A 27,397-nucleotide genomic window follows, 5' to 3' on the forward strand; every position below is an offset into this window, starting at 1 on the left:
ATTAAGAAACGCAACAAAAGCAATACACAAACGTGCTGCCAAAATGTATTGATAATGATGGCCTCATTTTCGAACATCTATTATAAAAAGGTTGCGTACGGTTGGCCCAACCTGATTAATTTTGCTTAAAACTAGTAATGTATTATACTGAAATAAAATCGATTTTTTGGTACTTATTTCTGTTTTATTTTAGACTTTGATTATATCAATTTTCTCAGAATTAAATTCGCTACAATTAATGTTTGTTGATTTTATGTACTTATTACCAATTTAACAAAGTTATTGTACATCAAACTTAAAAAAACATTGTTTCGTGCCCCAATTTTTTGCATTTAACCCTGAATCCCTCAAAAACTACTACAGGTACAGTTCTGAAACCTATTTTATTAGCTTTATCAGGTAAAAATACATAAGAATCCACGATATTTCTCACTTAATTAACCTTTCCAAAAGTTCAGTATGGCTTTATTTTACTCTTTACCCAGGAATTCAGGCGAAATCTTTCGCTAGCTGTAACTCGCTAACAAAGCGTTTTCGGACCTATGTTTATATAACATTTTTTCATTATTTTTACTAGTACAATGTGCTGTAGAAGTGGGGGGAGAACTTCATGAATCACCCTGTATATACAAAATAAATTTACATAAAGAAAAATAGTCACTTTGGTTTAAGTTGCAACAAAATTATTTTATTAATTTAAAAAACAGATTATGCATTATATTAACTGTTTACTTTATTTAAAATAATAAAACTAAAGCTAGAAACTTAATTCAAATTCAAACATCATTTTGTGACAACATTAGGAACCACAATGTAGTGATTTTTGTAACCTAAAAATGTAGTTCTTCCTATAGAATAAAACTTCTTTTATATTAATATCTTCTTCTTTGTGAATGCCTTTAAATAATAGTAGTTAACATACATTCATTATTCCTTGGATAAATAACACATAAAATATATACATAAAATGAAACCTCGTCTTAAAAAATTGGTTCCACTCTTATTAAACTAACAGGGTATTACTTACAAGTAAACTATTAACACAAAAAAAACTATAGTTGGTATAGCCTTCACAATTTATAAAGAGACTAATTGACCACAAAACATTACTAGTCAATAATTGATATTGAAAACACTACTTACTAAATGCATAAACTATTAAGTGGACCAAAATCAAATTGACTGGAATAGGAACAGAATTACACTTTACACAATATAACTCGAAGTTCATGTCATTAAATTACATTTGGTATCATATAATTCATATTTAAAGCTTTGCTTTAATCTAGACTACAGAATTGGTGTATACTTATCCAGAGTAGGTGAATTCTAAACTTAAGCGTTCATTACAAGATTAATTGTTAATGCAAGTTGGGTTAGGTAAGGAAACTAAATTAATGACAAATTGGCAACTTAGCTACTCAAACAAATTTTACGACTGCCACAACAAAACTATAATTCCCATTCAACTATAGAAGCTCAAATGTTCATTTTCTCCTCAAACAATAAGTTGTAGATGCTGTTTTTACTATCATTCCAAAGATCGCAAATATTAAATAAATTTTATCTTCAAATTTTGACATTGGCAAGAAAATGGGATATTACAGTATTTGAAATTTGGAGATTTTTACAAGGCAATCTATATAATGTTTACTTGGATGAAGACAAAACATAAAATCAACATTGGACAAAATTTGAAATTGTGATTTAACAATTCTTAAAAAGAAAAAAAAATATATTCGCTAGATCTATTTTGGGTTTGAAACAAGTTTAAATGCAACTGGACTTTTTTTATTTAATTACACAGCATTTGCCATTTATATTGTATTCTTATTCAAATATTACAACATTTTAAACAAACATATACTCAATGATTTATAGGTATTTGAGTAAAACATGTTTTAACAACACAGTTGATATATCAGATTCATCTATATCACAGAATATAATACATTTAAAATGTAAATAATCAGAACTAAATCGCTATTTATGTCTCCTATAGCCGCATACTGTAACAGAAAATCTACAAGGACTAGTATTAAAATGTGTTCAATTATTTCAATTGAAGCTATTCTAGTTCTAAAGTAGCTATGCTAGTACAGCTATACTTTCAGATGATGTCTTGAAACATAATAAATAGGAAAAGTCATGTAACAAAACTACAGCCTTAGGAAGACCAAAGTTAGTAAGTGGATATAGATTCAATGCAAGAAGGAACTAAAAAAACATCAACATAGTTATTATTAATATTGACAACCCTAGATCTGTACAATGTTTCAAAATGGTGATCCCATTTTCAGCACTTTACAAGCTTCTTTTAATCACAACACCTACAAGGTTTGCTCTAGCTGTACATTGGTAAATACAGTATTTCTCAGAAAGTTTAGAGTACTATTATGGCAAGTAAAATAATAAATAAGTAATATAAAGTAGTTATATGTACGGTGAGTGGTATTATATTATAATTTCAACCATAATTTATTTTATGAGAGACTAATTATATTTATTATGTAACTCAATAACTAGGTCAATATAATGAGTAATGTCAAAAAATAAATTAGTTTAGCACATATAAAAGAGGAATTTTCTTTAAAATTATGTTATAAAACTTTTTGAAAAGCAAAATATTGCAAGAGTAAATAAAAAAGTATTTTTTTAAAACCAACAGAATTGTCCTAATATTTAAAAAATGTCATATAGTAAATTAGTTACTATTGAAAAATGTAATTTTTTTGCAATAGTAAAGTTTCTATTTTTCATAGGCAATAAAAATTACAATTTCTGAGAAAACAAAATCTGTTTTACTAAAATATTTTAAATTGATATCAAATAAAGCAATTTTAGTATAATATTATTTATTTTTCAATGTCGTTTTCCCCATAACTATGGTGTATGAGCTGTTTGAATATAAAATTTATATTAATAATACAAATTTTAATCCTGGACGTAAAGATCAACATTTTTAGTTATTAGCATAATTTTTGTTTATGGGATTGCACTGAAAATACCTCATCAATGTTTTTAAGTGTCAATAGATACTGTAACTTGTAAGCATTGTTAGGTTTCAGCAGATCCCGGTACCATATGCATCAACATGTACAAGTCTAGGGAAAAAATATCCACCTGGTGTAGATTAACTGCAGTCATCATTTTTACTAGCTATCATACGCTAACTCATTGGAGTAATTCAACAATAGTTCAAGAATATAAACTTTAGAAATATTTTTAAGATTTTAGTTTTCCAGTTAAACAGAAATAAAAATAATACGTGATGTATTTTTTATTGTAGGTAGCATTGTAGGATATTTTCGAGGGAATTTGTGCGATGAAGAAATATTGTCTGTCATTTTAATGTATCCGTGTGAAAAAATACTGAAGCAATGAATAAAAATAGGAGATAAAGGTTCATTTTCACCTTCATTTTAAAAAGTAACAAATATTCATTACTAAAATCACATTAGGTTTAGCTTTAAATGTATTCAATGGTTTTTTTGTTATAGATAAATGTCATAGCTGCAAAATCTTACAGCTTTAGCATTGACATCCGTTACTGGCTATTGACTTGGTAGGCCTGTTTAAAGCACAGGTAAGGACTATACAGTCCAGCTTTGAGCGATCTCATAGACCCTTACAGTAAGTTCCTTTTACAGAGGTTTACAAATACTATTGAAAGTGCCATAAAAAATCAAACAGGTGCTGACAGATTTTCAATAATTTATAGCTTGAAAATAATACTAGGTTTTGTACTTTTCACTATGAAATAGCTATATTGAATAATAATTAAATACTCAAACTGTAAAGATCAATACATTCTTGTGGGAAAAAGTATTATTGTAAGAAGACACTATGGAAAAGGCGATCTCAAGGTCGTAGCACAATGGGTGTTTCAATCACTTTCATCCGAGATGTACATCACTTTGCTTGGCTTTGCTCTTGAAGACGTTCTTTGGACAGCTAGGGCTTCTTTAATGTTCTAGAAAAATAAAATAATACATAAAACTCATTGATAAATATATTTTTAGGAATCATTCATAGTTTAAAAAAAATAGTATTCTTTTTCGAAAGTGTTTACAGTTTAGACTATACTGAATTTTATTGCTACTAAACATGTTTTATTTAGACTTCTACGAATATCAAACTGACTTTCGCTTCTAAAAATTATTCTGAAAGCATAGCAGTTGTTCACTGTTTCCAACTTCAGTTTCAGCTGCTAACAAATCAGCTAACTTGGATTTTCACCTGCTTCTCAGTTTCGCTTATTTTTTTAATGGGGAGATTACCGTGTCGTATTTATTTATCCTGATAATATAGTACACCTAAGCTATTCACTAAACGGAATAATAAACGTATCATCATCGATATCGTTAGTACCAATAATGTTAAAAGACTTTTTTATTAGAATAAAAATAAATTCATATTTAAAATAATGTAATTATATTCAACAATGATTAGGACATATTCAACAATATTATTAGGAAATAATATCTGAAAGGGTGAATGTTTAAAGGAATCTTGGCAAGGGAAACTGTTGTGTTAGCCTAGCCTTGTTACTGCGGGCGGAATTATCCACCACATGCACTATCAGAATAAATTTATAACAAATTTAAAAAAATAAAAATTCTTTAAAATACTAAATAATACTAGTTAATACAAGTAATTATTATATTTTACATAATGGACATTGGATTTTTATCATATTAGCGTGAAACGGTACATACAAGACTACGAAGCCTAGGAACAATAGCCTGTTGACAAGGCAGTGAACAGGAATATTTTTAACAACTAAAAGAAGGTATATTAACTGAATCACAGAACTACAGATGAGTGATAAATACATAATGTAATGTCCACTACATTACACCTACAGGGACAGGAAATTTAATAAATTGACAAATAAAATATAATTTAACTAGGCACTAAAATCTGAACGATTTTAATAATCAAAATGGGGTATATAATTCAATAAGGTATATTTTGTTCCATAAACTTTAATTTGTTTGAAAAATAAAACCTTTACTATTAGCAGATTAAATCAGTACTTGTACAACATTTAGAATCATAATGATGGAGATTTAAAAATTCATAATTAATTTTCAATCCAATTAACATCAAATGGACAGATAAATTGGGGCTAATATCTCTTTCTACATTGACCCAAATGTTATGTACAACAAAGGGCATCTGAAAAAGTGGGACACTATCCGTATCATTTAAAAAATTTGTATACATGAAATGACACTACCAACTTGGACCAATATTTAAATTTGATCCACACCAACAATTATAACATTACATAAACTGTAATTATATTAATAGTTTCGTCACCAATATTAAGACAGTTTGTAAAAATGTCACAAATCATTGCGTTCCAATTTATTTATATTGTGATTCTCGACTTTGAATTGTGCCATCAAATAATTATGAATTTAAGATGCTCCAAGTTCAGATACATTTTTATAAACTAGCTGTGACTGAATATAGTGATTTTAAATGGCTCTCTCTTTAAATCCATACCAATTCAAATGTTAAAGAAAACAATGGCAATAATTATCAAAAAGCTATTACTCCAGTGAAATTATGAGCAGTTTTTACAAAACACCAAAAAAACTGTGACTTTTTTACTGCCTGATTAAAGTACCTTAAAACTCAAATTCAACCATGTTGAATTTACATTTTTGGCCGTCCAAAATGTACATTATCTACATTACATAATCAAATTGATTGACAACAAAATATGAAAAAACTTTTTAGTTAAGTAGTAAAATGTGAATATTCATGTAAACACTAGAAGATCTGAAATAATTACTGAATTTACTTAAACTTCAACGTTGTAAAACTAAAAAGAAAACTGTTTTTGTTCTGTATTGTTTGTTAAACAAATCATTTTTACTTCATAATTAATGTCGAAATAAAAGCCTGAAAACATTTTAAATAACCAAAATTGTAGTTTAGAACAAAGAATTTGCTGTAAACTCTGGTGTTAGAATTCAGATATTTAACACCAGAACTTTGGACAAAAAATTTAATGTAATGAACAATAAAGTAGTAGACAATAATAATAAAAACGAAATTCAAATTAAACCATCATCAGTTGCTACTTTATAAAACAAAAAGATAGAGATTCTATGGTTAATTATTATGATTTGTTTTGAATAATATTTTTGAACCAGAAATTTGACCTCTGAATAATTTATAACTCGAATAATTGTAAGACTTACAAAACGTGCTAGTTCTGCACTTCAACACCTTCTACAAAATGTAATAATCAATTACAACATCAATCACGCAGTCCACACAAAAACCTTAATTTTGCAGCCGATTTATAATAAATTAATAATTATTTAACAACAGTTAACTCACCCCGGAACTGTTAGCTCCTCTTGCCCCCCTGCCACCTCGACTACCACGCCCCCGCGCAGGAGAGTTGCCGCTCCCTCTACTGCCTCGACCACGACCTCGCGCAGCTCCCCGCCCTCCTCGGCTAGTGGACGGCAATGTTGTTTTTGGGACGTTACCGTTCGTACCAGGACCATCCGAATCCGAATCTGACACAATTGTTGCCTCAGCATTACCATTGGTAGCGTTCCTATTTCTGTTGTCAAGCACTGTTTCTGCCTGGAATAACAAAGGTAAAAGTTTCTGTTAAAGCATTTTATTTTTAAAATAATTGTTTAAAATTAATGTATAATTAATTTACTCAAATACTGATTCTCAATATAACGTAAACAAGGTATTAGTTTTTCATCTTAGACTTACATCTCTTGTTTCTTCCTCAGATCTGTTCAGACGATATAGTCTGAAGTTTTCAATTTCTTCTGTCACTGTGTCTTCATCCGCCACAATCTTTTTGTCTTGAATGTACTTTATCGTTTTCTTAATTTGATAGCTGTAAAAATTATTTAACAATGAGTAAAAATACAGTATTTTAATATGTTTTAACCAGTACTTATAATCCATATTATAACAAACTAGCCAAATTTTATGGTTTATCGAATTTGGCAATAAACCAATAAAATTGTATGCTAAATGTATCACACTGCATTGAACGTATCACTTATGACTTATATTATGTTTTATTTTTAGTGATTACAGAAGACTGGAACTCTTACAAAAATCTAGTTCCCACAAGGAGTTATCAATAATCTTTGCAGTATACTACACAGAGATTATTATCATTCAAGGCAAAGACAAAGAGTTGTTTAGAATACTTCAAATAATTTTATTCTCAAATATAAGAATTACCTTGTGCAACAATAATTTCTGATGTTGCTAACTGTGAGTTCAAATTTATTACATTAATTTTATTGGTTTATGCAACATTAGACGGACCTGTAAGCAAGAATAGCAACTGTAATAATTCTTAAATGAGTGTATATTAATTTGATGTGATGCTTATATTTTTATATCATGTCTTGTATTAGTTGATAAATTAACTCTACTTAAATGAAATAAAACAGCTATTTATATTTTATGAAAGATCAGTTGTTAGCAGGGATATTGAATTGTCTACATGTGTATTTTAACACATTCAGGACCGGACACAAACAGGAGTGTTATATACTGGTGCCAAGTTTTTTCACTTATTTAGCCACATTACTACTATATATAATATTTTTAATCAATAATTGCATTTTAGTATATTTTAACATTTATCAGGAGTATTTTTAACTACTATAATAGTAGAAGGCATAGTTGAAGAAACCCTTTATCTAATATGCACAGTCCACATATGTACAATTCCCTTATCTTCACCATCTTTTAGAATCAAGAAAAACATTTTTATTTCATACTAGATCTTTCCCGCGGCTTCGCGTGCTTTTTGTAAGATTTTCCCATGTATGTGCACTTCGAGTTGTTTATGTTTTCCAACACCGATATAGAGTTTGCTTTGTTGCCACGATAAATAAAATCTGTTTATGTTTATAGCCATTGTACCCGTACATGTACTTCATATAAAGTGGTCTAACACTTAAGCTTAAAGTTTAAACAGAAATTTATCTTAAAGACAAATATACATCATAACGTAGCGCCTTTAAATAGTGTTTTGCTAAATAATGTCTTCCCAAGAAGGTGGATAGACCGAAAGGGGCGCTGTGGAATGGCCAGCAAGGTCTCCTGACCTTAACCCACTTGATTACTTTTTTTGGGGCTACATGAAATATCTGGTTTACAAAACAAAGCCAATTGACGTCCATGACTTAACGCAAAGAATTTTGAACTTATTTCAAACAATTCCTAGAGATCATTTCTTGAATGCTGTCTCAAGTTTTTACACACGTCTAGCACACTGTCAAACAGCCGAAGGTGAACAGTTTGAACACCTGCTACATTAAAACAGGTAACTGTTTTTAGAATTTGCGTTAGTGTTGACTCATGTTACGATAAACAGGACAAGACAGTTACTGATTTTATTATTGTAAATTTTGTCATAAAATCTGTTAAAATAAACGTTGAGACCTCTAGTTTGCATTATTGGATTTTGTTTTTTATTCCCTTTAAAATGAGGGGTCACATGATAAGGATTTGTATTTGAAAATGCATAGTTGCCCCCCTTTACCCCCCTTTAGAAAAGGGGGGCAAAATTTTCAACAACTTGAAAAATTAAAAAAAATATGTTATAATAGGTAGGGTCAAGGTTTTACATAGATATCTCGGGCCGTTTAAATTATATCCAGGTGTGCCAGGACATAAAACTCACTCTGTATATATATACATATACATATAAATTAAAAAATTTTGAAGTGGTTGGAGAGTAATTTATTCAAGGTTGCATCAATTAGAAAATCTTTTTCTGAATAATATTCTTTCTCTATTAAGATATTTTTTAATTTTATAGAAAACTTTTCTAAAGGCAAAAAATCTAGTTGGAACAGCAATACATACTTTGTTATATCAGAGATGGCATCATTGTCACCCTTGTCGATGAACCTCTTGACTGCCTCTGCTAACCCTCGTACAGACAACACCCTCAGTTGCTTGGCGTCCCCACCTTCGGAGAAGTATCTCTCCACCACAGTCTCAGCTCGGCTCCCCCACTCATCCCCTACCGCCTCCTGTATCAAATTGTCCAATGTGGTATAGTCACATAGAGTAGTCCATCCATCACTTTTTGTAGATCCAAGCAACAACAACAAAACATACAGGTTATATTTTTTCCCCCTTACGTGAGTTGAAATTTGTTATTTCAGTTACAATAACGTTCCAGATGATCGTGATTGAGCATTCGGCAAAAACTCTTTTATGTTTTATTCTGAGATTGTAGTGCTTTGGTATAATTTGTGTATTTTCATTGTAATCTTATCTATTTACACAACTTATTCCCCTTAGAGGTTGGATTCCAGATTTAAAACTGCATTTTTTGCATGTATTTCACCTTAAACTAAGACAATTAATGTCTATTACAATGTTGTTACCAAAATCCTTCATTATTAAAAATAACATTTAAGCAAAAGCTACATCCTTGGGTTTTTGGTTACACAAAATTATCTATGAATATTATTACAAAATGAGAAATCTACCTTTAGTTCCAATTTTTGTGATTACAGACAATTCTCAATTAAATAGATAGCCAGAGGTTATCCAAGGCAATGTTTGTTACAAGATAAAATGAAAAATCCCTAAAAATAAGTTACTGCAGCCAAAACTAATAATTACTACAGTGATAGAGTTGCTTGTAAAGCAGTCTAGGTAACACATTATATTGTTGAATTATGGCATTATAATTAAACAGGGCAAAATCAGGTTTTATCAGACAGTTTTTATATGATAGGTAGAGTAGGCTCGTCTTTACCATATTACAAGGATATTCTATTCTTCTTATGCATAAAAAAACAAAAATGAGATATTTTTGCCCACTGGGCATTTTGTCAACCACATAGAGTTAAAATTTGAAGTGTCCACTATAGCAAATTTGCAGAAACAAAGAAGTTGCACCTTCACTGAGTATTTTACACACTATATACTGTGTATTAACATAGAGTACTATATCTGCACAGTCTATACAGTTCATGCTACCAGTTCTAAGTCGCAGCCATTATGGAATGTGCTCGTGAGAATCTTCGTCTGCGATATAGGGGCAAGACGATTAACATTTTCACGGACAGTCAGGCAGCGCTGATGGCGCTGGATTCTTGTGCAATCAAATCCAAACTGGTTTGGGATTGCTATCAGACCGTTTCCTCCCTTGCCAGAATCAACAATGTAACCGTTTGTTGGGTTCCTGGTCATGAGGGAGATTTCTGGGAACGAAAGAGCTGATGCCCTGGCCAACCAGGGCTCAGCAACAATTATGACGGGCCCTCAACCATTCTGCGGTGTTCCAAGGTGTGAATCCTCTAGGGTTGTATCGAAATGGATTCGCGCGGAGCATGGGAGAAGGTGGAGGTTGCATCCGGGTTTGAGAGTGAGTAGAATGGTATTACAGTCACCTTCCTCCAAGGTGGCCTCGGACCTTCTCTCATTAAACAGATCAATGTCTTCCAAGGTCATTGGTCTCATTACGGGGCATGGTCACCTGAAGAAGCATCTACACAGAGTTGGTATCCTTCAGGAGGATCCGCTCTGTGGAAGGTGTAATGAGCAGGAGGAGACTGCTGAGCACCTGCTCTTTGATTGCCCAGCAATAGCAAGAGAGCGGTATGATATCTTTGGTAGCTTGAACAGGGGTGGCGAGTTTTTCCCAGGAGGACTTGATAGGTTGTTTTCGGCGGTTTGTTGAACTGCTGAAGTTGTAGACTGGTAGTCCTCATGGTGTTTTCGGGGTGCGCAAAAGGCCCTTGAGGCTTAAGTGCATGGCAGTAGGCCGCCCCAAGGAAGAAAAAAAAAAAAAAAAAAAAAAAAAAAAAAAAAAAAAAAAAAAAAAAAGCCTATAAAGGTAGAAGGGGTTGAACACAGAAATTACCTTGTGTTTATGTTAGGTGGCTCTCTGAATTTTGGTACTAACTGGTATCTAAATCTTGTGGTAATTTCAATCGTACCAAAGATTGTAAGTTTAAGTCTCAACTAATATTTATGATGGTTCACTATATATTTTACCTTTCTCAAACTACTAACAACTATCTGGTAAGCAAAGAAAGAACAAACATTGGACTGACCTCATCATTATCAATAGTATTTCTTATTGCGTCCTTGTCGAGCAGATCTTCTGATTTGACCTTCTTCTCTTTTCTTTCACGCTTCAGTAAGATCATGTCCATGGGGTTGGCAACCTTGTCTGAGAACTGTTGGCCGAACCTGATGGGGTTGAAGTATTCCATTTCCTCACTATACGTTACCCTCAGTCGTATCAGAGGCAGTGTGGGCTGTTTTCTGTGCCCTATAAAAAATATTATTTTTAGATCTATCACATGTATGTTTTGGTCCATTCAATTCGAAAAGTCCCAATAAAAGTTGAGAGGTTAAATTTAAGAATAATTGTGGTATTATATTTTTGGAAGATTACATAGACATCTGCGTATTGTAATCAACCTCATAATAGAATTTTCAAGAGATTTATGCATTTTTACCAATCACATCTCCTAGAATCCGAGAACTCCATAATCTGAAAATCTATCCATATCTATATAACAGTTTATATTATCTACGGTACTTAAAGGATGATTATTACCTAGGTCACGATAGATGCGTTTTCAACAGTTGCTAGTACAGACATCTTCGTATTGCAAAGTAGCAAACCGTTTTTTGCTGTACGTGGACCTCCTAGATCAACGTTTTTTGCTTTCTCTTCTTTTATGAGAGTGGTTGGGTTTCTGACTTGTCAATTATATTGAAAATTTGGTTCTAGATTAATTTTTTTGTTAATTTATTAATAGATTATTCTGTTTGTATGTATAAATGTTGAAATTTTCCCAAAGGTCAAGTTAAGACCAATCTTTACAGCAATCTATGAATGTTACTACGGTTTACCTTTCATTCATTTGCACCACGAGGGATATGTTATAATGCTAGAAAAGAAAATCAGTCACTCTTTCAATGCTATTCAGCTTCACTCATCAAATGATTTATACTGTTAAGAGTGAATTATGAAGTGGTATACAATTTTTTTTTTTAAATTAATCCATATAATACAAAAGCATAGAGCAAGCAAATACAATTATGTAAGAGGGAAGATTATACGGTTGCTGGTTTATCTACAACATTCATTCAAACGTAGTGTTGAAATTCCAGTACATGTTAAGCTCTTGTACAGGTTTTCATTTATAACCAAACAATCACACAACTTATCTAGCCATTATTCAGCCAAATACATATTGACAATAGTTTGGGAGAATAAATTATTCATACCAGTCAATTGATCTTGTGATCTTCTGACCAAGTCTTCCACTCTCTCTGTCAAATAAAGTTGAACCTATGGAGAAAATGCACTTTAATACAACATAATTAATGTACCTATTAGGATCATGTGTCATAAATGAGCTGACAGGAATGTTGAAATCGGAACCTATTTTTCAATCTAACCTAAATATTGCATTGGATCAGATCTGATTATGTTTGCACATGGATCTGATATACAGTAGAACTCCTCATATCTGACCTCGGCATATCCGACTGCTCAAGATATCCGACCTAGAGTCTAATCAATCAAGAATCAATTGTTTCCAATATTAGACAATAACATGAAATGAGTCTGGACTTTTCGGGATTTCAACAATCAGTTACTATATAAAGTACGCTAAATAATTTGTATTAAAAAAAAATTATTTCACTGACACTGTATATACTGTTTTATTACTGTGAGTGTTTTTCATCAAATATATACTTTTTATCGCTTGGAAATGGGATTTTAACTTTTAGGATATTCGGAGAATCAGATATGAGATGTTCTACTGTAACTAAATTAGAAATCTTGCTATTGAAAACTGGGATTGGGATAAAAATGAATAAAATTAGAGATTTGAATATTTAAACTGTATCTTAATTTTAGCAGAGAAAACTCATTCTTATACATAAACAGAGAAATGTGATGGCTTCCAATCATAAGAAATGAAACAAGTGCTAAGTCCGCAGTGATGCACAGCCAAAAAAAGTTATAGTTAAAGGCAAGGGGAGGAGGGGTGGGATTAGATTTCTTTTTTAGTTGCTTTATTAACTTAAAGTCTGGAAATGTGTTATCCTTTTGTTGACTTCTGCTTCTATAATTTTATTCAGAAAATACTTCCTCCTATCTCATTATCAATAACAAGAGAACATGTTCTGGACACTCACCTCTGGTAAACTGATCAAGGAATGATTATTTAAAATCGCTCAAATGTTGAATCTTTTGTTACTGACCGTTTGACATCTGCAATTTTATGTTTACATCAATTTCCAACAATCTTTTGTAATGTAATCGCTTTCCAATTATTTCACACCAAGAAATTACTTTTGTTTTGGGAAAAGATGAACGTCATAGCTCTACGGTGAATGGTGATATTCCTAACGAACCTTGTTCAGTCACGTCTTTGTTCTTGCCACAACGTGAGGTCGAGCGTTATCACGAAGCACATATACAATACTAGAAAGCAGACAGTTTTGAATGGCAGGTGTTTAGGCAGGAATCATTCATTCATTAAATCTTAGACAAACTGCTGGTGAATTTCATCAGGATGTGCTTTTTTGCGTTTAAAAACCGTATAAAAGAATGCACTTTACAAATCCGTGGAATTATTTACCAACATGGTGGCAAAGCATGGCCACACTACCATTAGCAGCGATGTGAACATTAAGACGTCATAATGGGGAACGGACCTTGAGTGACTATTGAACAGTACTCGTTCATGGATATCATGTGACAGTCTGAGGCACGGACCTCATGTTCAACAGGTTCTCACTTTTAAAATATTTCTCATATTTAATAACTTAACAATTGAATTCATCACACCAATTTTATTGAATGTTTCTACAAATTATGAAATAAGAAAGACTACAAATATTTATCTAAATTTGATCATATTTACCAAGTCAACTTGAAAAACACTAAAGTAATAGAGCCATTATGGCTAAATATAATACAATTAATATGATACATTAGTAAGTAATAAATAATACATACAATAACAGAATATATTATAATATATATTGGAATTAATTACGTTGAATGTTGATAGACATACTATGAAAATAGTTAAAAAATTTGTGACAGCGTGACCCAACATGTCGGTAGTGATGTGAGCCATACAACAATGGTTTATAAATATGCTCTGAATATTACCAGGCTAGGTTTTAGACGTTGAAAATATGATAACGGGCATTATTAATCACTTAAAAACATGGTTTTTTTTTTTATTTATGTATAAGGCATTTTTCATTTTTGAATAAAATTGAAAAATGTTTTTATTAAAGAGGCAGAGTTACTGCTATCAAGCCCTCAACAACAAAAAATACAATGAAATTGCATTGTCATTTAAAAAATTACAATACTTTAGACCGACATGAACGTGTTAACCAATTATACAGAAAATTGGCCAATAATAAATATTTAAAATCTTACAAAAAAATTACCAAGGATTATCAAAGTACTCATTTTATCCGTTCAATTTGAAAATGTCTAGATCTGAATTCGATGATCCAGATCTGTTAAGATCCGGTACAAATAAAATAATTCTTTTAAAAGTCCATCAATATAGATTGTCCCTAGTAATTCATTCACCTCCATATGTTGTATTTAAGCCACTGGCTCATCATCATAGAAGGGTGGCGTGACGGTATCAGGTCATACTATCACAGAGCCGATCCATGGTGACATGTTTTTCAATATTTTGTTACTTTTAAATATTATAACACGTGTACAATGCTTTAGAATGAGATACAAGAACTAAAATACCTATAAAAAAAGTTATTTTTTATTTTATTACTCCAATAGATATTCATTTTTAAGAAAAGGACAGTTTTCGTTTCATTTGGCTTAGTTTTGTGGGGACGCAGTGAACCAACTGTAGTAACAATAAAATACTTATTATTTTTATTTATTTGTCTCAATATTTACAACCACATGTTGTTACAGTGCTATAAACTATATTGTGAAAAGTTGAGGCAATTGTTGACAACAACATACTCAAGTACACTACTAATCAGTAAAGCCTACTCAAAATATATTTCTACATATCTGAAACATTATATTACATTGTACTTAGTTTCTTTGAAACTGTGGAGTTTTTTGCAAGCATTTGTTATTTAGCAAATTTTTGAGTTTGAAAACATCTTTTATATAACACATTATCAAGACAAGTAATTTTTTAATATATCCTCAAATCATTTAAACATAATTTATACAATAACAAGAAGTATAAAACACTGGCAATACATTAGGAACTTATTTACAACTATTATTAGTTTATTAGTAATGTTTTATAGTAAACAATCGCTACAATGTCATTTATATTTGTATTTAAAAAATGATAAATTATGTTTTTTATGCAGATAAGATCAAATTAATTATAATGGAACTTAAAAAATTAAGCCGCATTCAAAAAAGAATTATTACACATTATAATATACATTAATGCAAAGAAAGTAACTAAAACCCTTTTAAAAATCTTTTTATTACATACACGTGTTTCGGTTTTTATACAAATATATAATAAATATATTTTTTAATATTTATTTTTATTTATATATAGTTTTAATAAAAATAAAAAGATTTTTTAAAAGGGTTTTAGTTACTTTCTTTACATTAATATATATAGATAACCCCTATAAGTGGAGTTAATAACATAATATAATATACATATTTATATATTGTATAAATTAAGTTTAAATGATTCGAGGATATATTAAAAAATTACTTGTCGCAATAATGTGTTATGTAAAAAGTGTTTTAAAACTTAAATATTTGAAAAATTAAAAATGTTTATTAAATAAAAGTATAAAAACATTACGTATAACATGTATTAAAATCCTAAATGGGAAAATTTCTATTTTAAAATTATATACATTAACCCTGAGTTTCAATTTGTCAGAAAATTATATATATATATATATTACAATTCAAAGACCTAAATGGACATGAAACAATTAAACATTAAGCATAGCACTTATGTTACATTTAATTATAACCTAAAGCAACATCAGTTACATTAAAGTAGGTATACCAATAGGCGAATAAATTTAGATAAGTGTTGTGATTTTTAAAGAATATACAAAATGGAATTACTTTAAGATCAATGTGAATATTCAAATAATATTTTATTTAAACTTGTAAAATTCAACAAAATTCTGTACAAAATTTCCTTTTTAAATTTTCTTATTAAAAACTTACTTCGTCACTGAGCAATCCATCAGTGCGATTCAGTGTGCAGTTGGAAAGATTTAATGAATCCATTACGAACGGTCGGACTGTTTTCAGTTTTATCTTCTCTACATTGAACTCTTTTTTGTGGATGTTTAGAATTGTAACAAACTTCTCAACAGCTTCTCCTTCACAGAGAGACGTGGCAACTGGACTGCCTGTAACAAGTTATTGCTTGAGCTATGAGTCTACCATTAAAACCATTAATTAACACGATTATAATTAATTAATTAATGTCACTATAACTGCAATATTGTGTAACATTTTCTTAATAATTCACAAGTTACACAAGTATTTCAAAACCTTTGAAATATACTAATCCTGGGATTAATTTAGGCTAAGTAATTTTGTCTTATTTTTAAAAGTTTTAGCTTAGATGATTTGTTTCTCCACCAAAACCACGTAGTTGAGAACTTTCAAATCTCCTCTTGGAATATGTAACATTACATGGCATTTTTTAATGGATTCCAAAATTACCACGACTCACCCGAAATGGGAGGTGAATGAACTACTTTAAATGGGATGAACCATTGAATAATATCTCAAATTAAAGATGTTGATCGGACAAAACCAAAGACACATAAAGACTATTTTCAACCACCCTATCAAAATGGTTTGAACAAACGTCAAAGTTTAACTAGCGGGTAAATGCTATGTTAAACAGAGCCAACTTATTTACAATTATTCTTTTCGTACTAAGACTTTAATTATCTCCAAAAGAGATCTTAAAATTCCCAATGGCTACAAAGTTAGAAGAAGAGATGGGACTTTAGGGATACCTGGTGAATATTAGTATGTTCATGTGTGGACATGGGACTTGTAGTACAAATGTTATAATGTAACACCTCAAACTAGACTAGCTAAAACTGACAAAAGCCCAATGATGATGGCTATAATTAGACTATACAATAAGTTACCATTAGATATAAGGATGCTAAGTGATATGGAATTTAAAGCTAAACTAAATTATTTTCTATGTAAAAGATAATTCTATTCAGTGGAAGAGTACATCTCAACAGCGTGGACGAAGCAAGACTTTTAGAATGTTCATTGTATTACAAAAGTTGTAACATTGTATTGACGTGCCAATGTATTTGTGTGTGGAATATTTTCTGGCAGAATAAAATTATTATTCTTATTCTTAACATGTATTTTTATTACTGATTAAATATTAAGCCATTTTAAATTTAATTAATTATACAATTCACTTGAATAAACTATTGTCCAATGAGGCATGTTGACGAGTAAAACGTCAACGAAAAAGTTTGACGAACTTGATTGTAAAATTCAACATTGGTGTAAGGCTTATGAAGTATTCTTCTTTCATTGCCTGGTTTCAAAATAGCCTCTTTTTACGGTAGGCCAAACAGAATACACGGAGGTGCTGCCATATTGTTATGCAACAGTGCTGAATATATTGAGATAGTACTGTACAGTACAAGACAAAAAACTTTCTATTGAAATGGTTTGTTAAGTTGCTGCTCCAGTTGAAATTTTCAAGGAAAAAGTAATTGTTTTATCTGTGTATAGACCCTACAATGATGAACCGTTGTATTTTAAACAATTTTTTAGAATGTCTGTATAAATTAAATTATTATTTAGGCCTAATTTTATTATTGTTACTGGAGGGGATTTTAATGTGAATTTCATTATAAGAATGATTTGTAAAAGAGATTTAATAAACCTGTTTTATTGTTTTGGTCTTAATATAACAATAATTGTAGAAATTACTAGGCCTATGTCATGCACTTGTACAGATACTGTTGTTACTGATATTCACGGAATTAGGTGGAATTTTGAAGTGATACATACAGTATTTTCAGATCATAATGATATCCTTTTTAAGGTAAATATTAATGTAGGTTCATGTAAACCTAGTAATAAACTTGTAATCGTATATTATATAATTTATTTAGAATAATAGATGATTACAGCATTGGTATGTTTTAAAAAAGATTTAAAGGAATTAACTGGACAGATATATGTATATAATGAAAGTAAGTTTAAAAATATTCCTTGATCCCTTCATGTGAGCTGTTAATGGATATTTTGAAATGAAATATTTTAACAATAAAAGTCTAAAGTCAGATAATACATAATATAACAGTGAAATTTAAAAAAATTGAAAGAGCAATGTGATAAGGCTTACAGCTTAAGTAAAATTTATAAAAGTCATGAGTTAATAGACAGATATAAGTTGTTAAAACGAAATTATATAACAGCAGTAAAAAATACCAAAGTACGCTATTTTGATAAATCTAATTCAGATTGCAGAAAACAAAAGTAAGAAATTATGGAATATCTTGCCAACAGTAACTGTAAAACCAAAATAGCTGCATATGATATTGTCAGATGCATTTAATAATTTTCATTGTCCATATCAATACAGTGAGTAATAGTAGGCCTATACCTGTTAGTAATAATGATTTCAATTATAATGTTGAAAAAACCCAAGACCTGCAACCAACTTTCAATTTCAAAGGGTTAGAGTATAATTTTGTTTTGAAAGTTAACAAAGTACGTGTAATAGTAAATGTCCTAGATATTTATAGTATCACTTCTCTTATAAAATGTTCTGCCAGTTATATATTGGTGAGGTTTTAACACATCTTTTTAATGTTTGTTTAATTAAAGGAAATGTTTTTCCAAAGCAGCTAATAAATATTAAAGTTGTTCAGGTGTATAATAAGGAGATAAAAAATTGGAGATTAACTATAGACCTATATCAATTGTAACAGTAATATCAAAAATATTTGAATCTATACTACATGAACAAATATCTCAGCATTTTTGAAGGCCTTTCTATATTTTCGGATAGTCAATATGGTTTTAGGCTTATAAGGAGTACATTTTAATGATTTGGAAGATGATTTATGGGTTAGTTTTAGATCATATGACATGTCAAAGGCTTCTTAAAGCATAATGTATTGAATATGAAACTTTCTTACTAAGGGTTTAAACCTGGTTCTGTAAAAACTTATTGATTCATATTTGTAAGATAGAACTCAGTTTGTTTTAATGACGGACTTAAATCAAAAGGAAGGGTTGTTGAGACTATGGTGTACCACAAGGTTCTATTTTTGGACCACCTATACTTTTTAACATTTATGTTAATGACTTGCCAATAAACATAAAAAACATGGGTGTCAAGAGTTTCCTCTTTGCTGATGACTGGGCTCAAAGTAGTAGTAGTAGTAGTAGTAGTAGTAAGGATTTCATTAACTATAGATTATATGTTAGTTCAAAATTACTAAGCGACTGGTGTGCTGCAAATAACTTATCTCTAAATGATAATACAGTTTGTGATTTACCTTTTAGTTAAAATACAATAAAATTCTGATTCTGTTATTGGAACACTGGCAAATGTCTGTTAATAGTGTTTTATTGACATTATGATATAATTATTTGTCAACCAAGAACATTACAATTTGAGTATGAACAGTTGTTGTTATGTTTCAATAAACTATTTTGTTTTATTAAGTGATAGTTTATTTTACAAGTATCCAACAATAATTTTAAAAGCTTTAATATTCACTTTTTGAATTTAATAGTTTAAAATTAACATTATTTGTTATACATTCATAAAATGTTAACTTCAACATTGGTTTTAAATTTTATTTCAACTGCTTATATGTTTTTTCTATTTACATTAATATTTTCTGTTTATGTTTTCAAACTGATAGTACCCCAACCAGTGAACGCATTTTTGTATTAAAATATTAAAAGTTATAAAACCCTACCACTACCATGAACAATACAATGTAGAAAACTTTAAATTTAAAAAGGGTGAAGGTCATGAATGTTTTATTTAAACAGGTGAAGTTAGAGCTATAAAGCTTTCTGTAGACACTAAAATAAATTAATACTTTAAGCTTAGAAATATAAGAAATTCAATGTTTTTTAACTAACTGTTATAATGTCCTTAAATACTACCTCTCAGCAAAGCGGCTTTTGTAAAATCTGATAGAAAAGTGTTTAAATTTTAGATATTGTTTTGTTTCTTAAATAGTAATCATATATTCTTTTTTTCTTAAACATATTTATTACAATTCTGCATTATATTTCGTCCGGACAGAACTAGACAATTTACTAAAAACAAACAAAATAACATTAAACACTGCAGCCAAAAAATTTTGAATATGGAGAGACCAAACTACTCACCAGGCTGTATCACATAGAAACCTTGTTCAGGGTTCAGTTCTGGATCTATACGACACTCATGTTCGTGACCCCAAATCACCAGGTCTACAAACTTGTCTATCGCTGTCTCCGGTACATAATTTTTAGCACCTCTCATAACTCTGTTCTGATGAAGAACCATGATATTAAACCAGTCCTCCACGTACTCCTTTGGCCGAAGCATTGTTACCTGAAATAAACAAACCCCTGTAATCGAATTTCTCCCATCGCTGACATTAATTTGCAACAGTAAGATCAAATTCAAATGTGCTCTTTATTGTACGTCACAAAAACTGTAATCAAAGAGCTACCTTTCTGTCCTTGTAGAGCCTCGAGAGCCGCTCATCCTTGATGTAGCTCAGACCGTAGATGGCTAATCTAGACGTTCCTTTTTGAAGCAACAATGGACTAATATGAATCTGTGTAAGGTCTGTCCACTTCCCAAAGTAATTTATCAACCCAGAAGCACTTAACAAGTCCAATGTCGCAATACGGCCAAAACCTATAAAAACAGTTCAGGACTTAATTCAAAATCTTATAATTTATTACGTCAAGTGAACCAGATTGAGGTTATAATAATATAGTAAATTGATTATCCGCAGAATTGACTGATATAAATACTTTGAAGCGAATTTAACCACAAAACTGCCGATAGTAAGTATATAAAATTGTCTATTGTGACTAAAAACAGCCACTCAATTTAATTCAGTACTCAGTCAAGAACATAATTTTGTATTTACAATTATAAATTTCCTAATATACGCATATAGTAATGTACAATCACATTTTAATAAACTTAAACTGTCAATATGTTATAATACTGACAGAAATGTTGAACTTTTTATTAAAAAGTCAACTGCTTTTTTGTATTTAAAAACTTGTTCAACATGTTGTCCCAAATAATTGCATATTATAAGGAAGGCTGTCAATGTGCCCGAGTAGGGCGTGAGTGGAGGGGGGTATAGAGGTGGTAGCGATGATGAAGGAAAGCAGTGACAATGACCTCAGAAGATTACTCTACGTATAAATAACTTCACGTATTGCCAGTCATGTCTTTCGCAATCAACAAATACATTTTTCCCTACACAATACTTCAGTTTATTCTTCTATATTTTCTGTTCACTTTCAATAAGAACTGAGAATACTTATTGTAGATTGGTAAGGCTCCAGAAACTTACATTACCGGAAAGGCTTCGCCTGGAAGACTACTTTAAGACATATTTTTAAAAACGATTGTTTTTTTTTTTTTTAATTAGCTTTATTGCTTACAAAACCTTAAAATGTAATAATAGGCACATAGTTTTATTAACTTACACTAGATTGTGCACTCCTTGCACAATTGTCCTTAATGATCTACCCAAATAGCATGAGAACAACGCTCGCAGAAGTGAGTTGTTATCTGGCGTCATTTTGAAGGACAGATGTTGCATATTTTTCATCATTGCTGTTGGTGAGATTAGATGAGCTGTTGGTTCTACTTGAATTCTCACAATGGTTCATCGAAGAGTTTGCTCAGGTTGGACATTTGCAAACGATATTGCATCCCAGCCCGATGAAGCTCAAAGCTCCTTCGCAATTTATCTTATTGTAAGAGAACCTTTACCTTTGGATGACTTGTTATGCGCATGGATGACATAGGAATTAAGAAAAATTATATTGATCATTCCGTAAAAGATGTAGAGAGGCCAGCGTCTTGTTTTTCTGTTGTCGATGTTTGATCACACATTTGATCTGAGTCAACCCCTCCTTTTATAGAGTTGTAACACTCATTTATTTCTGGCTCGTTGCTTTTCTGATTGGTACCGGATTAATCGTGCATTGTAGATCAAAACAAAACAAAAAAGTACTAACATGGGACTAGAAACATTTAATTTAAAAAGAACACTGTACCGTTCCATCACTGTGAGCACTTCATTTTTATTTTGCATTGTCAAAATACTTTTTATATGTTCTTATTAAGAGATAATTTTAGGCATCATTTAGCTAGTTTTTATTTATGCTTCAAAAACTTTTTAAAAATCAAGGCAACTCAAAATTTGTACTTTTGTGCTATTTTTTTGGATGTTATGTATTTTTTTATAATACAACTAGCTGTTTCCCGTAGCTTCACACGCTTTTCATAAGCTTTGCCCGTGATGTGCACTTCTGGTTCAAGTGAATTAAATTTCTAATGCCGATGTAGAGTTTGCCTCATTGCCACTATCAAGAAAATCGGTGTATATTTATAGCCATTGTACACGTACTTTATTATAAAGTGATCTAACACTCAAGCTTTAAGTTCAACCTGAAATGTATCTTAAAAAAAAATATGCATCATAACTTAGTGCCTTCAAATAGTGTTTGGCTACTTGAATACATAACTGTCTCACGATTGCAGTTTATAGCGTGCAGGTGCTTTGAAAACTTGTATCTTTTGCAGTGCCGAATGGTGGCAAGTTACATCAATGGGCTTAGCATATAAACCTCCGTGGAAAAATACGTATACATACAAATTTTCATAATGGTCGGTCAAATAGTTTACGATTCTATAGAGGACATACAGACAAACATTGATGTTTTTATAATATAATTAAATTTTACATTCTAAGCAAAAAATAAATTATAAGATTTATGTGGTAACCATTACCAAACCACTTACAAATCAGCCTGCCAGTATAAAGAAAACCATGGTCAGTATTAAGATTGCATTAAACATTGTTCAATCCCAGATTAACATGGACTGGTGCAAATTTTAAAGTATCTCATTCTTGTGTTTGATAACATATTAAAACTAAATAGTTTTAGGAAACGGAGCAGTATTGTAACAGCCACCTATAACCTTATTCACAGTAAACTTGTCTTACATAACAAAGAGTCAGTCATACAGTACTCACCACTGGGATCATCATGATTTCCATGGATTGAATACACAGGGATTGATATGTTCAGATTGGGATCCTCATAATTGACAACTGGATTCATACAGTGCTGAAAGTTCTCTGCCTGATCACTTAAAAATTCCACCGCTACTGGCCTAAAAGTTGGAACAGATTAATAAAATTATTGTATAAATAAAAAGTATACAATCCTGGAAGAGACGGCTAAATAAGGCTTTTGAATACTGGATACTACATACACTTTTAGCCAACACTAAAACGTATTTTTCAGAGCATCCTAATAACAACAAACATCCCTAGTAAACAATATCTATTTATATTCTGTTTGGCTACGATCGAACACTAAAAATAGATATCTGACATGTACTGGACAATCAAACCATCAAATGGCGGATTAACACAGTCTTACTGTAATATCAAAATTATCTTTCATATAAAAATATGTAAATTATAAAATAAACATGTTTACCATCACTCAGATTTTTTATTATATTGTCATTCTTAATCAATTGTACTACCTTCACAACCTAAAATTGAAAATATATTTGGACGAGGATAAAAGTTTATTCAAAATACAAACATTTATACGAATAATATTATCTATTTGCTTATGTAAAAATTATTGTACACTGCATAACATGTAGGTTTCTTGTAAATATGTACTTTTTAACTATGTTTAAAGAGTTAAGACTTGCTATGACACATCAATTGGTATCTACAATTATTATAATTTAGTTATTGAATGAGTTATTTTCATTGTGTGTTATCATCAGAGATTATTATTCTTATTTCTTAATAATTTTTCAGATTATTAGTTTTATAAGTATTTTTATTAAAAAATGTATTTCCTAATTTTCCTAAATCTAAGCAAAATACTAAAATATGGGCCAATAGAATAAAATTTTTTATAAGAGCAAATAATTTTATCATCATCTGATTAATTTCATACATGAAGAATACAAACCTATCTCCCAAGCAATATCGTCTCAACAATGTCATACATCGATGTATGCACTGAGGGGATGGTTTATTGTCATGGAATAAGTCTCCTCCCAGCAAGATTAAATCGACTTCTCTCTGATCAGCCAACTGTAGTATTTCCTCAAAAGTGTTGAAGCTATCATCACCTGAAAAAACATATATAGTATTAATAATGGAAACAGAATGCTTTTTAAACTTTAAAATAATTGTATTATCACTTGAACTAATACAAAAAGATAAGTCTATAATTGTTTACATATTAAAGTTTCCTATTCGATAAATTGTTGATTACAATTGTATCGTGACTTTATGAGTTTTATTTAATTGTAGAGACATATTACATGTCTGAACAATTATATTACACTTCTGAAATTGTATTTAGACTCAATACTACTATACTTCACAATAATCTAGTGAAAACAATTTAGTCATACATTATCAAATAAAGAGACATTTTTTTGTATTTCAACTTTTTTTTTAAATGAAACAAATTACAAACACATTTTAAGAACTAACAAAATGTTCAGAACTAACTGTTAGTTAATTATATTACTGATTCATCAAAAAAAGGTAAAAAAAACCTAAATTTTCTTGATTTGATTCATGAAATTTGGATTAAAATGTCTACTTTTACATGAGGGAAATAGGTTTTTATCAAAGCAGTATTATCACTGACTAAATACTCTCATTGATGATAAGTTTGAAAATTATACCCTACCGACAATTGATGGCTTTGAAAATGGCTTAAATTTAACCTATCCAAGAACAACAAATACATCTGATTCAAAAAGAGAATTCAAATTCTCTGTATTTATTATTTTGCTTACTTACTATAAAAGTTTATTTGCTTTTTTAATATATTGCATCAAATTTTAGTGTATGAAGTCCACATATTTTAACACATATAACGAATTTTAATACTACAAACATGAAACATTTTGTGACATCATTATTCATTCATTATTCAGATGGTTTGTAATAAATAGCCTACTTCCTCACATCTGGACCTTAGCAAGCTACTTTAAAATACAGAACAGAATATTCACAATCGATAAGGTACATAAGCCTACAACACCAAAACAAAATATCTATAACAGCAACATTAATGATAAATTAAACACATGATTTTTTACACATAGTTCATATCTCAGAAGAACTAATAGTACTCGCATCTTGACACCAACAACAATCAATATTCAATAGTATGAAGATCAGTTTTAAGACATGTGTTTCATATAATAAACACATGTTCTTTTAGATAATGACAGACAGTCGAAAACTCGTGGAGGACAGTGAAACGAAGTTTTAAAAAGTGGCATATCAGCGGACCTGCTTGCCGATTATCTCTATGAGTATTACAGTAGAGAATTTCGAGAATTACAGTACAGAAGAGAATTTCGTTTTTAGAGAAGATACTTTAACAACTTCTCGAAAGCAGTTAATCATTGCTACCCAGGAGAGAAAACAAATAAATAATTACGCATTTCCTGTTATAAATGTTTTTATGTTATCATTTTATTATTATTTATGAGTTTTTGTTATTATTTGCTCTAATCGTTTGTTTGATCGTTAGAGCTCATTTATTATTTATGAGATTATGTCTATAGTCATTTTAATTTAAAATATGATTGTTATTATGACTATAGATATGTTGATATGATTTATAAGCGTATTGGATAAATGAATATTAAGTAGGCCTATCGATGATTGTACTAATCAATGTAAAATAAACTGGGTCCGCTTATCATACTCTACCCCTTATAATAAATAATCACCCAAACAATAGAATCTCACAATGTTAAATGAATAAATAAATTATAAGGGAATACCTAAACCAATTCGAAATGTGTATTACCTCTGATAGGGTCTTTTTCACCATATCCCAAGTGAACGTCACTTGCTACCAAAATGTTGAACACATTGTCTGGATTGTGATCTGAATCCATATCGCGAAGTTATAAATATTTCAAGCTCTAACTTCAATATCACATTAATCTTAGACTCAAAAACTATGTTTAGTAAAACCGTCTATTTTGCCTTGAATACTGAGAATTTCCTCCTCGTGAGTATGACATAACCTTAACTTTGTTCAGACACAAAACAAAACAAACGTGCGATGGCGGGAATAATATTTTTTCCCTATATTTTCGGATTTTTTTACACAGGGTTCTGAGTTGGACATAAAACCTCGATCTGCACTAGGAATTTCTTAACAGCAACAAAATAATTTTTTGTCGTTTTGAAAGGTTCGTGACAGTTGTGCCAGTATTATTAGAAATATTATTATAAATTATAACCAACCTTTTCTGTTGTTTAGTCATAAAGCTTTGTTTAATTAAACATGTGACTTTAACGGACGCAGACTGTAACACGGTGCTAACTTGTTACTTATTTGGAATTCACTTTGGATAATGTTAAATTGGAGATAAATAAATAGAAACAAATTATATATTACAATAACTAATCCAGTCTGAAACATAATTGATAAAATAGTTTTTATATAATAATTACACAATATTATATTCTGTTACTAATACAATCAAAGGTAGAATCAAATGGGTAATTACTAACTAGTAGCTTTGACTATAGATAGTTAAAGTTAGTAGAGTTTAATCAATCGAAGGTAGAAATTATGTGTAAGTTTGGAAAAGATTCCACATTAAATTCGAGAGAAACAACAATTTCTTGTTTTCAAACATCAGAACCAATGAATAACTCAAATCTGTATCGAGGTTTATCATTAAATGTATTTCCTATCGCCATCGTATTTTATTTTGGAAATATGTCATATCTGGTGTTTTATTTTTTTAAATAATTTTATTACAGAACATAAAATTGTCTGTTAATATTGAATTTATAATAAATTCTGTGCAATCACTGACTACCAGAGGTATTCTTGACTGAAGACGAGCAGCTAAATAGCTCGTATTGAAATGAATCTGGATGTTAATCACCAGCAACTCCAACAAAATTCTATGGAACTCTCGGAAGCTGTTGAGAAGCTTCATTAGAAGAGCAAAAGAAACGTAAAAACTAAACGGCGGAGTAGCAAGAAAACGTAAACAATTTAACCAATGATCAGATGAATCAAATTCAG

The 27,397-nt window shown here is 30.3% G+C and overlaps 1 protein-coding gene across 1 annotated transcript; it reads right to left on the bottom strand.

Annotated features, from left to right (window-relative positions):
• Positions 1–1,775: 1,775 nt before the first annotated feature.
• Positions 1,776–26,436, bottom strand: LOC124361794 (double-strand break repair protein MRE11-like). Its single transcript, XM_046815770.1, has 12 exons — positions 26,156–26,436; positions 24,284–24,446; positions 23,317–23,456; positions 20,755–20,945; positions 20,426–20,633; positions 16,235–16,422; positions 12,283–12,346; positions 11,094–11,314; positions 8,884–9,053; positions 6,757–6,886; positions 6,361–6,615; positions 1,776–3,973 (listed from the first exon to the last, which is right to left on the bottom strand). The coding sequence occupies exons 1-12, from the start codon at positions 26,244–26,246 to the stop codon at positions 3,887–3,889; spliced, it is 1,908 nt and encodes a 635-aa protein (XP_046671726.1). The 5' UTR covers positions 26,247–26,436; the 3' UTR covers positions 1,776–3,886.
• Between the last annotated feature and the right edge of the window lie 961 nt (positions 26,437–27,397).

The sequence above is a fragment of the Homalodisca vitripennis genome, chromosome 5 (assembly GCF_021130785.1).
Source record: "Homalodisca vitripennis isolate AUS2020 chromosome 5, UT_GWSS_2.1, whole genome shotgun sequence".
NCBI lineage: Eukaryota > Metazoa > Arthropoda > Insecta > Hemiptera > Cicadellidae > Homalodisca > Homalodisca vitripennis.